The 14467-nt window shown below is 44.1% G+C and overlaps 1 protein-coding gene across 4 annotated transcripts in view; it reads left to right on the top strand.

The window, feature by feature from the left end:
• The first annotated feature begins 337 nt into the window (after positions 1–337).
• The window catches only part of LCMT1 (leucine carboxyl methyltransferase 1), a 53438-nt gene continuing 39308 nt past the window's right edge, over positions 338–14467 (top strand). Inside the window, exon 1 of one of the 4 annotated variants that reach the window (XM_004268593.4) lies at positions 338–649. In XM_004268593.4, the coding sequence (XP_004268641.1) occupies positions 543–649 (107 nt within the window). In that variant the 5' untranslated portion in view covers positions 338–542. The remainder of the gene's footprint in view (positions 650–14467) is intronic. The other 3 variants (XM_049699040.1, XM_049699039.1, XM_033426022.2) reach the window with 3 other exon arrangements.

Genomic DNA, 14467 nt, shown 5'->3' on the forward strand with positions numbered 1-14467 from the left:
AACACGGGTTCGTGCCCCGGTCCGGGAAGATCCCACATGCCGCGGAGCGGCTGGGCCCGTGAGCCATGGCCGCTGAGCCTGCGCGTCCGGAGCCTGTGCTCCGCAGCGGGAGAGGACGCAACAGTGAGAGGCACGCGTACCGCGAAAAAAAAAAAAAAAAAGAAACGCAGGGGCCTCTCAAAGCCCCGAAGACTACAATTCCCGGAGAGCATTGCGGTGCTCTCTTACGTCAATTTCAGTTTACTTTCTCCCTCCGGGTACTTCCGGGTTATGTGGGCGGGGCCAAGGGAGTTGTCCAATGGGTACCTCCGTGGGCTGACGGGGCGGGGAAATTGTCCAATGAGCGTCTTCGCAAAGGATCTAATCAGCGGGCAGGTTGCTGGGGCAGCCGCCGTGGGCGGCGTCACTGAGCCGCGCCAGGTGAGCCTTGTAGAACCCAGTCCGTCTCTACTACCTTGTCCGGGGCTCGCTCATTTTCCCGGCGTCCGTCGACCCCGCTTCCATGTCACCGGTGGGCGCAGCACCCCGACACCTTCACGCCCATGGCCACTAGCCTGAGGAGGCCCTCTTTCACCACCTGTTCTTCCCCTAGCGACACGGACGACGAGGGCGTGCGCGGCACTTGCGAAGATGCTTCTATATGCAAGAGGTGACTTCCTGGCGTGGGGGTTAGGGGCTGGCATCTCCGGGGGGCTGGGGCCTAGGTGGGAGGCGGGCCTGTGTCTAAGGAATACGCTTTTACGCCAGAAGTCACCCGTCAACTCGTGCGACATCTGTGAAATGCTCAGAGCAGGCATTCATCTACTTAACTCATAATTATCTAATTTTTGCTGTGGGCCAGGCACGGTACAAGCCCGCGGGTACCCTGCCTGGGATACGGCGCTGAACCAGGCAGACGTGGACTTGGCCTTCTCGGAGCCAGGGTCTTGCTGGAAACACACTTGAAGCGAGTAATAACTACAGTTTTGATAGGTTATGGGGAGAAGTGCAGGTTCTCCCTCTTTTGTAGGTTACATTCCATTGGGATTTGGCGTGATCCCCATTGTGCACCTGAAACTCAGGTCAGTTAAGGGGGGAAATGACCTGTCCAGGGTCACATAATATTTGTGTGCAGAGCCAGTATTTTCCAGAGAGCTTTCCTGTGTGCTATTGGAGTCTGCACTTTTGCGGGTGTAGTGGGGGCTATGTGGGGGGCCGTTGCGAGCACAGGTATGTGTCACGTACCAGAAAGCATGAAAAAGAAAGCATGAGACTTGAGTGTATGCCACTCATTCATTCATTCAACAAAAATTATTGAGGGAGTTACGTGGCGGTCCAGTGGTTAGGACTCTGCACTTTCACTGCCAAGGGCGCGGATTCAGTCCCTGGTCAGGGAACTGAGATCCCACAAGCCTGGCAGCGTGGCCAAAAACAAAAAAAGAAAACCCAAATTATGGAGAGCTTATTTCCTTTTGGCTGGTTGGTGGGTATTCAGTGATTGAGAACCCATGAAGAAGATTGACATGGTGTCTGAACTCACCCCCTAGTTGGAAAAGACAGGAAGCAAATAATTACCCAGGAAGTAATATAATTACAATTTTGTGTTTAATGCTGAGAAATACAGTGTGCCATTAGAGTTTGAAATTTAGTTGATAATGTTTGAGCTGAGAACAGATGACTTTAAAAAAGAAAGAAAATAGGGATATAGGAGGGTGTTCAGGCAGGTCAAGGAAGGAGTATGGACTGTTTGAGGAACTGAATGAATGCCTCGGAAGCTGCGGCCTTGTAGGGACCTGGTGGGGAAAACAAGTTTTGGGTTAAGGTTTGAACTTTTTGTAGGTCTTGGAGACTAAGCATAGTGATTCAGAGCATGGACTCTGGAGCCAGACTGTCAAGATGGGCCATTCACTAGCTGCGTGAACTTGGGCAGGTTACTAAATCACTCTGTGTCTCAGTCTCTTGATCTGTAAAGTGGGGATGAAAATAATACCCACTTCATAGGTGCTTGTAAAGATGAAATGATATTAAATATTAGTAAAGCACTTAGTGTAGTGTCTGGCGTGTAGTACGTGTTAGTGGTGGTTGATTAAATAAATAGATAAATACATTCATAAGTATTAAAGGCTTGAAGGCAGTCCCTGGTGAAATTTGTGAGCTTAAATGAATTATACCCAACTGTATTTCTTCTCCAGCTTTTGATCTCTGTTGACCACATCCGTAGCATTATTGAATTAGAAGCAATTTTTCTCATATTTGACTGCTGTTTGCTAAGAGAATCAGAAGTGCCGTCAGAATTACCAGAGAGAAATAAAATACTTTTCAGTAGCACGTTAGGGCTAGGTTTACTTAATATTTATTGGTAATACTTGGCTCATTTAATATTTGTTGGTAACATTTTTGGCCAACTTGCCTACATAAAGCAAATTAGGTACTATATATAAAATAGATAACTAATAAGAACCTACTGTCTAGCACAGGGAACTCTACTCAATACTTTGTAATGACCTGTATGGGAAAAGAATCTTAAAAAAGAGTAGATATATGTATATGTGTAACTGATTCACTTTACTGTACAGCAGAAACTAACACAACATTGTAAATCAACTACAATAAAAATTAATTTAAGAAAATAAAGCAAATTAGCTAGGAAATAGTTCAGACACAAAAGTACAGAGAAAAGTATAACCAGAGCATGCCTTTCCTTGGCTCTCTGTTGGATGGTTTTTATAATTTCACCTCTTCTCTGCCTCAGTTTCTAATGCCCTTGGTGTCTTCAGACATCTCAACGTCACAGGGGAAGTTTGGATTTGGAACTGCAGAGAATCTAAGGCAGTAGTTCCCAGCCCAAACTGCACACCAGCAGAGCCTTTGGAGCTTTTAAAAGAAACGCAGATACTCAGGGCCGACTCTAGATCCACTGAATCAGAATCTTCTGGGGTAGGTTCCCAGGCCGTAAAAACCAGACATGTTTGCCATCTGGATGCATTTCATCAAAGTTTTTTTTGCACTGGGTTTTCTCTCATCTGGAAAAAACATGCAAAGAGATGGTGAGAATCCATAAGTTAATGTTTTAAGATATTTTGCAGGATTTAATAACTTTCAAGTTCTGTTGATACTGTGACCTGCACCTTCACTGTAACATATGAAACCCTTAAGTCTTGTCAAGAAGTCATCTTATTAAATAGGAATTCTTTGTGTGAATTGTGGGCCTGTTACTCTCTTTCTGCCTTAGTTTTCTTATCTTTATAATGGGGATAATAATGGTAACTTGCCTTTTAGATATGAGGATTAAATGAGATAATCCATGCAAAGGTTAGCACAGGATCTGGCACGAAGTGAAGCCTTCAATAAATTCTTATTGTTATTTTGATTTTTCCTCCAGTCTGAACATTATTTGTTTGAAGTTACTGAAATAGCTGTGGGTCATGCTGGTTCCTGCCGCCATGAGTTACAGCTGTAAGATCCCTAAAATAATGTTCAAAAAGCCGATTAGCTCCGCAGGGCTCCTACAATTCTGTTATTTCTGTTTTAGTTTGCTCCCTCCTTTTGGTTTAGAGCCCCTCTGCAGATAATAATGCTGTTATCGGTCTCAGAGGGTTGTTGTGAGGCTTAAATGTGGCATGCTTCCAAGAGCGCTTGGCACATAGTAGGTGTTCACAATTGGTAGTTGTTGTCATCATCAATGCCCCATTGTCACCAAATCATCATCATCATCGTCATCACCACAGACTCCATCACTCCTACAGTCCAACAGTTAGAACGCTTCTGATTGGATATTTTAGGTTTATGCCTAATAACTCCCATTTGATTCAACAGCTATCTATAGTGCACTTACCAGGATGGCTAACTCACCCCACTCCCCAGTCCTCCTTATCTTCTCCATCATGCTGTGCCCCTAAGTCAGTTCCCCACTCATTTTTACCCTTGATCGCACCCCTCCTGCAGCCCCCACTGTGCCCTCTGAAATTACCACTCCATAATCATCCTCCACCTCTATTTCCTTAGCCTCTCTTTATTCATTCCGTCCCTCTCTTTGTATTGACGCCGGCCCTTCCCTGGGGATATCCTTTTCTTGAAGCCAAGTCATGCCTCTGTTTTCTCACACCCTGGATATCCTAGAATCAGGAGGATCAGAATTTGTGTCCTCACTGCTCTTTGTCCCCTCACCCCATTTCTTTGAGACCCACGTCCCCAGCATCCTCTCCTCCATATTACTGTTTTTTACCCTCTGCTGGTTATTCACCTAATTCATTGATGACTTGGGTATCTGGCCCACAGGCCTTCCTCTCTGCCTCAGTTCTTGCCATCATCCTAGTTGACTTCCTAGCGTGCATGTGGAGGACCCAGTGTACACGCGGGAACGCTTATTTTCTTGAACACCTCATCTGCAGTGATTACCTCTGCTCATCCACCTCTGTCACCGTTCCCGCCACGATCCCCTGGATTTCCATCCCGGTGCTGCATGCACCACCTCACAGATGAACAGTGCAGCGCCCTTCAACCCCAGTCTCTTCTTTCCAGCACGCTTGATCAGTTGTTTCTGCTCTGCCCTCAGCATCTTTCTCCTCAGGACCTCCATGGTTTTCTCCAGCCTTTAGACACTTCCCTGTAGGCTGCTACCTCTTAACTGAGCTTCGAGTTCATAGCCAATCCTTCAGTAGTTCTCTTGGCAATGGCTTTATTTCCCTTGCCCTTAATCCTAGTAAACCCAGACCCTGGTTGAACCAGACTCTCCGTTTTCACCCGGAATACTGGTGGTAGAAATCACACAGCAGGGTGGCTTCATACTGCTGGGATTTCGTGTCAGCCAGCCTCACCTGTGCCCTTACAGGACCAGCTCATTCCAGCGTGATTCTCTGGCTAGCTCACTTTCCTATTCTCCAGTGTTTTGAGTGTAAAATTCGTAATAAAAATGAAACATTAAAAAGTTGATAGAGGGCTTCCCTGGTGGTGCAGTGGTTGAGGGTCCGCCTGCTGATGCAGGGCACACGGGTTCGTGCCCCGGTCCGGGAAGATCCCACATGCCGCGGAGCGGCTGGGCCCGTGAGCCATGGCCGCTGAGCCTGCGTGTCCAGAGCCTGTGCTCCGCAACGGGAGAGGCCACAACAGTGAGAGGCCCGCGTACCGCAAAAAAAAAAAAAAAAAAAAAAAAAGTTGACAGACATTTTATTTTAGAATTGCCTTATTTTCCAGCCAGTGGGAAGTTTTCTTTTTCATCTATGAATTTGCAACTTTAAAGTTATTAATCTTGGGAAAGCGGATGAAAGCCCTGAGTTAAAATAGGAGGCTCTTTTTAAGTTAAGGGAGCTTTGGGGCCTATCCGTAAGGGGTGTTAGAAAGAACTTACAGGATTTGGGCTTCAGTTGGGTAATTTGGGGGAGGGTTCAAGGAAGCAGAGATTTGCCCGGGATTGGGTGCTCACAGGAGGCGGGGACAATTTTGTGATTGGGTAGCTCAGTCTTTTCTAGGAGGAGGTGTGTCTGACTTTTCTAGAGTCAGACACTCTGTGATTCGTAAAGAAGCCACAGTTGCTCATCTCAGCCAGGAGAGAGGAGTGTTTGGGACCTGTGGCTGGCATGATGACCTTGGTTTTGTCTGTTAGACAAAATTGTGAAGGGGTCCTGTTTTGTCTCAATTCGTCGCTGTTGCAGTGCGACCTTGTGCTGCTGGTCCTGCGAGATTGTTTCTGTCCAACAGAAGGACAGCGTGGCCTCTGTGAGCACCAGGCAAGCATCTAACTGCAGTGAAGCCTGGCTCGTGGTACCAGGCCAACTCCTAGCGGTCAGCACTGGTTTTCTTATTTTCACAGGGGAGGAGAGGTGAGTCTTAAAAAGGCGAATAGGTGTTTACCAGGCAGAAGAAAAGAGCGGGAGCCAAAGAACATAGAGATCAAAGCTCTTAGGGGAAGTGTTAGGGGAACTTGACCTTGGATGGGCGCTGGGTAGCAAGAGTGAATTCTGGAGAGGTTGTCAGAGAACAGAATGGGGAAGGTCCCAAGGGCTTTCAAGTTGGGGAACTGACATGATCTGGGTTTGTGTTTTAGAAAAATCCCCAGCAGCTGTGCAGCAGATGGGCTGGTGACAAAGGGAAAGTCTGTTCCCTTTTCCTTCCCGACGGCCACAGCCCTCGCTCACCTGATCTGTTGCAACACGTCCTTATTGTTCTACCTGCTTCTAGTCTGGCCATCTCCCCTGTCCAAGTGTTTATGCTGTGGCCAGGGTGATTTTTTCAGAATCACAAATCTTATCCTGTCACTTTGCTACTTGAAGCTTTTTGATTCTCCGTCAGCCACAAGATAAATAGCGACACGCCTCACCTTTCCTGATCTGATCACGCTACCCTGGATCTGATCCTTGCCAGCTGGAAATCTCCATTTGGATTTCTCAGAATGATCTCAAATTCATTATTTCCAAAACTGCGCTCAAGATCACCTTCCCGAATTTTCCTCCACGCCACCCCACCCTCGCAACTCAGTGGGTGATGCCATTGTCCCCTCAGTTAGGGTAAAAAAGGTAGGAGTCATCGTGGAGCTGCCCTTTCACTTACCCCCTGTAAGTGAAATTCATCTATGAATTTGAATCTATGAATCAATCACCGAGACCTTAGATTGTGTCTGCAAAATGTTTCTGGAATCTACCTCCTTTCCTCCACCTCTGCGGCTGCCGTCTCAGTCCACGCTCAGGTCATCCGTGGTCTGAGCCGTGACACCCATCTGCCAACTGAGCTCCCCAATCATGTTTACGTCCCCAAGTCCAGTTCTCACACTGAAGCCAGAGGTTTGCAAAAGGCACATGGGACCTTGTCACTCCCTAGTTTAATGGCTTCTTGTTGCTGTTAGAAAAAGAGCGAAGTTTCTCACATGGTCCGCCCGGCCCTGCGTGCTCCGTCTGGCTCCTCCAATCTTGCTTCCCCCAGCTCTTTCCTTCTCGCCACCGTCCTCTCAGTTCCTCGGGCGAGACCTGTTCCTGTCTTTCCTGGGGCCTTTCAGCCGGCCATTCCCTCCCGAAATGCTTTCTCCCACCCTTCCTTGTCTGATCAGCTCCATGTCATCCCTCAGACTGATGCCTTCATTTGATATTCGTTATTGAGACCCTGCTCAGTTTATGGAGACCCTGTTCTAGTGTGGATGCAGAAGTGAATGAAACAGACAAAAACGGAGCTGTCATGGGGCATGTATTCCAGTGGAGGAAGCAGCCAGGAAGCAAACGAGCAACATATCTGGCACGTGAGATGGTGGGCGATGCTGTAGGAATGTTGGAAGGCCACGTGAGCCGGGATGGCCAGGGATGGCCCCATCGAGAAGGTCAGTGCTGGGGAGGGAGGGAGCCCTGAGGATGGACTTCTGGGGAAGCAATGTCCCAGGCAGAGTACAAAGGCCCTGTGAGGCAGGAGCTGGCCCTGCCTGTCCCAGGAGCTGCAAGGCCGGCTGAGTGAGGGGGAGACGAGCTCTTTTAAGGACTCAGCTTTCACTCTGAGTGAGATGGGAGCCGCTGGGGGACTTGGAAGACAAAGGTGACTTGGGTTTGAACAGGATCCCTTCAGCGTCTCTGGTGAGAACAGACTGTAGGGGGCAGCACGGAGGCAGGGAGATGTGCTCTCAGAATACCCCAAGTCAGAGATGCTGGGGGCTTGGCTCAGGATGGTAGCGGTGGAGGTGCTGGGAATCCGTTAGATTCTGGATACACTGAAGGTCAAGCTGATAGAATGTACTGACGGATTGGATGTACGGTGAGGAGTCAAAGATGACGCCAAGATTTTTGGCTTATCTCAGGTGTGGCTCCTTCCAGGAGGCCTTTTTGGCTCCTGCAGACAAGACGTAGCCTGTGTTCCGTGTTCTCGTAACACTCCGTGCGTCTCCTTTGTGGTCATCAGCCCAGTTGTAGTTCAGACATGCTGTTTAATGTCTGTCCCTTCGACCAGAATGAAAACAACACAAAGCAGGGACCTGTCTACCTTAGTGCCATTCGCATTGTAGACACACAATAATTATCTGTCGGATGGCTAAATTGATTAGACCCGAATGCAAATGCTCAAGATTATATTTCCTGATGAGGTCTTAAAAATTCTGGTTTTCTGTTTAACTGGTTTTCAGTGGTCCGTATGTGTTAGAAGCCAGACCAGGGGCTGTAAGGCTGAAATTCTACTGTGCAAATAATAGAAGTTCATCTGATTTCTCAACCGAATCGACAGATGTCCCCCGCTACCCCGTCATGAAAGCAGGACACAGGATCACCTCTCAGGAAAGCCAGCGTTTTCCCGAGGGCCCTGGCCTCTCCAGAACACTGATTGCATCTTCACAGCTATGCCCCAGAGAGCAGGGCTAAGATTTTGATCTGAAATACTTTGAAGGCAGGTGCCAAGGTACTTTCCACTCCCAGAGAAGACATGTCACTTTAGAACTAGAACATACTGTGGAGGATACGTTAGCTGCCAACCTTGCCATCAGAAAGGTCAAATAAACTGGGGATGTTTTATCGCCCCCATTTTTTTTTTTAATAAAAGGAAAACATTAGATTTTGGAAAACATTTGCGAAAAGTAGTGATCTTAGATCTCAAATAGTAATATCACATCTTTTTTTTTCCCTCTCTTAAAAGCTTAATTTTTTAAATGAGAAAGGTGAGTACAGTTGACTCTTGAGCAAGATGGGTTTGAACTGCACAGGTCCACTTAAGCAGGCAGAGTGTTTTTTCATTAAATACCATTCTACACGATCCAAAGTTGTCAAATCTGTAGATGCGGAACCGAGGATACAGAGGGCCAACTGTAAAGCTGTACCTGGATTTTCTACTGCATGGGGGTCAGCACCCCTAACCTCCACGTTGTTCAAGGGTCAACTGTACTTTTTCCCCACTCAAGAGCCTACTGTGAACATATTGTACATGTAATTTCAACCAGATCTGCCTCATTCTTTTTATTGGCTGCACAGTATTCTGCAGTGCGGTTGTACCTTATTTGATTGTTCTTTTGGTCAGCATTTAGGTGGTTATGATTTTGTTCTTAAAATCGTGCTGTGGGGGCTTTCCTGGTGGCGCAGTGGTTGAGAGTCCGCCTGCCGATGCCGGGGACGCGGGTTCGTGCCCCGGTCCGGGAAGATCCCACATGCCCCGGAGCGGCTGGGCCCGTGAGCCATGGCCGCTGAGCCTGCGCGTCCGGAGCCTGTGCTCCGCGGCGGGCGGGGCCACAACAGTGAGAGGCCCGCGTACCGCAAAAAAAAAAAAAAAAAAAAAATCGTGCTGTGATGAGCATCTTTGCACACGTGTTTGAGTTTTCCCGTGTGACAGATTTCAGGGGAGAAGCTTCTGCAAGATGGTCCTCCAAGGAGGTGATAATCCGTTTCCATTCTTAACCTATGGTGAACGGAGATGCTAATCATGGAACATTCTCAGTCTCTTAGATTGTTCACCAACTGGCAGGTGGAAGATAACACCTGTTCTTAATTTGTATTCCTAAAATCACGAGTGAGACTGAGCATTTTTTGACTGCTCACACACTCATTGATATTTTCTGTGTGAATCCTCTCTCCCACGTTGCTGTCCTACTGGGTTGTTGTCTTTTTCTTGTTCGGTTATTTGTATTTTTATTATTGATTTGTAAGAACCTTTTGTATCTGGAATAGTAATCCTTTACCTTGGTATTTGTTGCAGCATTTTCTCTCAAGCTGTTGCTCGTCTTTCAGTATAGCTTGTACTGTACATTTCATAATACAGAAATGGTGACGCTTTAGGGTATAGAATCTGACAATCTAACTTTATGGCTTGTGGTTTTGGGGTAAAGCTTTTAAAGGCCATTCTCAATCTTTATAACATTTTCTTTTAGCACTTCTATGGTTTTGGCTTTTATGCTTAGATCATTCATCTATATTTATTATTTTGGACATTATAAGGTAGCAGTTTTAACTTAATTTTGTCTCAAATTATTAGCCATTTGTTCCTACATCATCTATTGAATGGTCTTATTTTCCCCATTGATTTGAAATGTCACTTGTATACTAAATTCTTATATATACTTTAACACAGCAGTGCATATGTCATTCTTTTTTTTTATTGAAGTATAGTTGATTTACAATATCGTGTTAGTTTCAGGTGTACAGCACAGTGATTCAGTTATACATATATATATGTGTATATATTTATATATCTATATTCTTCTTCAGAGTCTCTTTCCTTATAGGTTATTACACAACATCGAGTATAGTTCCCTGTGCTTTACAGTAGGTCCTTGGTTGTCATTTCTTGACTTCCAGTTGAAATCGCTTTTTTTTTTTTTTCCATTTTGATGTCTGAAAATTTTCGACTCACAAAGTTACTCAGCTGTGAATTGATTTAGAGCTCCCACAGCTTGCTTCACAGGGTGAGGATAGGTTTGTAGCAGGGTTATCAGATTTTTTTTAGTCTGTTTGAGCAGCTGTGCTCTGGGAAGAAAGCAAAGGAAGGGATACTAGCAAGAGCCATGTATGTGTCTGAATCTGCCCATTTTCGTAAGGAAAGCAGTAGCTTTTTGGGAAGCCCAACCCTGTAGACTTCTGTGTACTTCTCATTAGCCATCATTAGGACACATGGCTCCACTCCTGGGTGCAGGAAAGTGTGGGGAGGTAAGAATTTCCAATAGGGCAGATTGATGCCTCAAACGAAATTGGGGTCCTCTTAGGAAGAAAGGGTGAATGGATATTGGAAAGGGAACTTGGAGGATGTGCTATATCCCTCACCTTTTTTTTTTCCTTCTGGAATTTCCTCAGGTATTCTTAGGAGAGAAGGGGAATGGGGAGAGGGAGATAATATATACAGAATAAGATGTTCAGTTTGATGAGTGTTGATAGTTGCATATATCTATGTACCACCACCCGAAACAAGATACAAAATATTTCTGAAACTCCAGAAAGTTCCCTTATCTCTACTTAGTCTCATTACCACTCCCCCGCCCCCCAGCAACCATTTTCTGTTTCGGGCTACCATAGATTTGCCTATTCTTGAATGTCATATAAACAGAATCATACAGTATGCATTCTTTTTGTGTCTTTCACTCAAGATGTTCTTTGAGATTCATCCATGTTGTACACGTTGTCAAAGATAATCGCCCGTTGTCACAGATAAAGCTGGATGCTAAAGTGGTAAGGTCAGATTTTAATCAGCAATAACTATTGCAACAGGGAAAAGAATCCAGCATGAACTAAACTCAACTCTGATTTGTACAGAGGGTGTTTTAAAGGGCAAGTGAGGGAGGAAGGAGGGGGGCGAGCAGGGATTCAGTAGAATCAGAGAAAGAATTACAGAAAATGGGAAAAGGGAGTGTTGGTCCAGCAGAAACCATCTGGATTTGCTAGCTGGGAGACAGGGAGGCCCTATCTTTAGGTGTTGCCTGGAACCAACAGTAAGTTCTTTTGGCAGTCTTGAGTTTTCTCAGGCAGGCATGCTAAGGGGGACTAGAGACACCCTAGTGGTGTGGCCTTGAGCTGTTAGGAGCTATGTTAATGTTTGCTCAGGTCTTTATATTATAGGCCAAGGTTGATGCCTAGTAGAGGAGGTCTCAGAGGAGCCTGGCTAGAGTTTGGTCAAGGAGATAATCTTTGTCAGGGTAAAATAGTTTGCTCCTTTTTGTGTTGTATGAATGTACCACGATTTGTTCATCCATTCACCTGATGATGGACATTTGAGTCGTATCTAGTTTTTGGCCATGGTGAATAGGCTGCAATGAACGTTCTTATATAAGCCTGAATTTTTCTTGGATAAATATCTAGGAGTAGAATTGCTTAGTCATAGGGTGGGTATGTATTTAACTGCCAGACTAATTTCCAAAGTGGTTTTTATCAGATTACACTTCCCACCAGCAATGTATCAAAACTCCAGTTGCTCCATATCCTTGTTAAACATTCAGCATTGTTAGTGAGTGTGAAATAGCATCTCATTAAGGTCTGAAATAGCATTTCCCTGGTGACAGATGTATACTTATTGTGTGCTTATTGGCCATTCTGCATCTTCTTTTGTGAATTATCTGTTCAAGCCCTTGCCCATTTTCACTAATGATGATAATGTTGATTTTGACTTGTTGGAGTTCATTATATATTCTGTATAGGAATCATTTGTCAGATAGATGTGTTGTAAATATACGTACACATATAGGAAAGTGAAATTTTTAAATATTATTTACAATAGCAGTAAAAAACCAACTGTCTAAATCCCAGTCAAAACCCTAGCCATCTTTTTGGAAAAACTTAACAATTGATTCTAAAATGTGTATGGAAACACAAAAAATCTAGAGTAGCCCAAAAAAATGTTCAAAAGAAGGGTGAAGTTGGGGAACTTACACTGCTTAATCTACTGATTTCTAAGACCCACTGTAAAGCTACAGTGATCAAAACAATGTGGTCTTTGCATAAATGTAGAAAAATAGATCACTGAAACAGAAATAGACCTATACCGGTGCTGTAAGCTGATTTTTGCCCCGAGTGCCAAGTCATTTCAATGGGGAAAAGTGAAGTCTTTTTAACCAATAATTCTGGATCAACTGGATATTCAAGTGGAAACAGAATGAACACTGACCTCCTTCTGTACACACATACTAATTTGGGATGGACCATAAACCTAAATATGAAAGCTAGAACCATAAAGCTTCTGTATGAAAACATAGGGGAATACCTTGGCAGCCTTGGGTAGGTAAATATTTAGTATGTAGAACACAAAAAGTACTAACTACAAAGGAAAAAGAGATAAACTGAGAAAATGAGCAGGCAAGCCTCAGACTGGAGGAAATATTCAGAATACAGGTTCTTAAGTGTTTTATTTTTTTCAAAAATACATCAGCATTATTCAGGTCCATGGCATCCTGTTACTGTGTTCTGTATTAATTTTATTAATTACATTTTCTTTTTTTTTGGTTAAAAATTTAGATATGAGACATTGTACCAAGGGGACTGATTTGATTCTTCTACTTATGTCACTCTCTGTGAATGTAGGTTCCTTTTCCGTTTATGCTTTGACCACTATTCAATGACTGCTTACAAGAGAGACCGTAGATTCTAGATCATATTACTTGTAAAGTAATTAGATGTTAGATGAAGCCAAAAGGCAATACCAGTAGTCTCCTTTGGGAGGAAACTAGCCTGTGAGTCTTCTTAGTTATTCAGGCCCAGTTTTTTAGATGATTGAACACTTAAGTTCTGCCGATCTGCTTAGGAAAACAAAAAGAAGCTTTCAAGAGCTCCCAAGAAAGGAAGCAAATCTGAACTCTGTTTAGGTACAGAGTCTATTGCACTTAAGACTTTGCTTCCTATCTTCCATTTATAAACCAAGAATAAAACCAACAGGAAATAGAAACCAAAAATTGAAACTAAAAGATGTAGAAGAACAACAATAAAATTAAAAATTAGAGGACCACAAGAAGTATGCAGTTAAAATCCCAAACTTGAAAATTAGTGCTGAGAATATTCGGTTGATTTTTGCAATTGCATATATATAGATTTACATACATACAGATACATATGTATCTATAAGCAGCTAAGCAATACACATACACACACACACACACACACACACACACACACGATAGATATGTATCATTTAAGCACTAAAGTGTTTGGGGAGGGATCTAAATCCAGTGGGTAGGTAGGTTTGTAAAGCAGTTAATTTCCTTAAAGGTTCCACAGCTTGGGCAAACCACCTTAGGGTTGTTACAAGGGCTCAATGTATTCCTATTTGTCAAGCATTTGAAGGTTGCCTGGCACGCGGTAAGCACGCAGTCAGTGTTCAGGAGAAGTGAAACAAACCAGCCCCAGCCTTGACCCTCATAGTCAGGGAGACCAGGGAGGGCCTTTCCCAGTCCCTGAATCCTCAGATGAAGAAATGCCTGTTGGAAGGCGTTTCACAACTTCACATGAATTTCCCATTGTTGCAGCTGATACTTATGCAAATAGGACAGAATCAATAAATGTCTCTTTAATGAATTGGTGGTTGGGCCAGATCACTGTTTCCCATGAGAGGAATGTGAGATGGTTTTAGGCAGTACACAGATAGATGTTTTAAATGTTAATGGTTAGGTATTCGTTACAGTGTGTGTTAGAAGAAAATATTAGGTAGCACATCAGACCTGAGTACTAAGAAAATTGAGTTTATTTAAAGACATATTACATTGGGAAGGAGGGGGCGTGGGAGGGAAGGATTGGGAGTTTGGGGTTGCAGATGCAAACTGTTATATATAGGATGGTTAAACAACAAGGTCCTGCTGTAGAGCACAGGGAACTATATTCAATATCCTGTGATAAACCATAGTGGACAAGAATATGAAAAAAATATATATGTATAACTGAATCATTTTGCTGTACAGCAGAAGTTAACACATTGTAAATCAACTACACTTCAATGAAATAAATGTTAAAAAAAAACATTACTTTGAACAGGTGGTATGTGAGTGTCATGAACATTTTGAAAGCAATAGTGATTGAATGAAGATCGAGTGAATCTTTCAGGTCTTTCCAGATCTGAGATGTTTGATTCT

The sequence above is a fragment of the Orcinus orca genome, chromosome 16 (genome assembly GCF_937001465.1).
Source record: "Orcinus orca chromosome 16, mOrcOrc1.1, whole genome shotgun sequence".
Lineage (NCBI taxonomy): Eukaryota > Metazoa > Chordata > Mammalia > Artiodactyla > Delphinidae > Orcinus > Orcinus orca.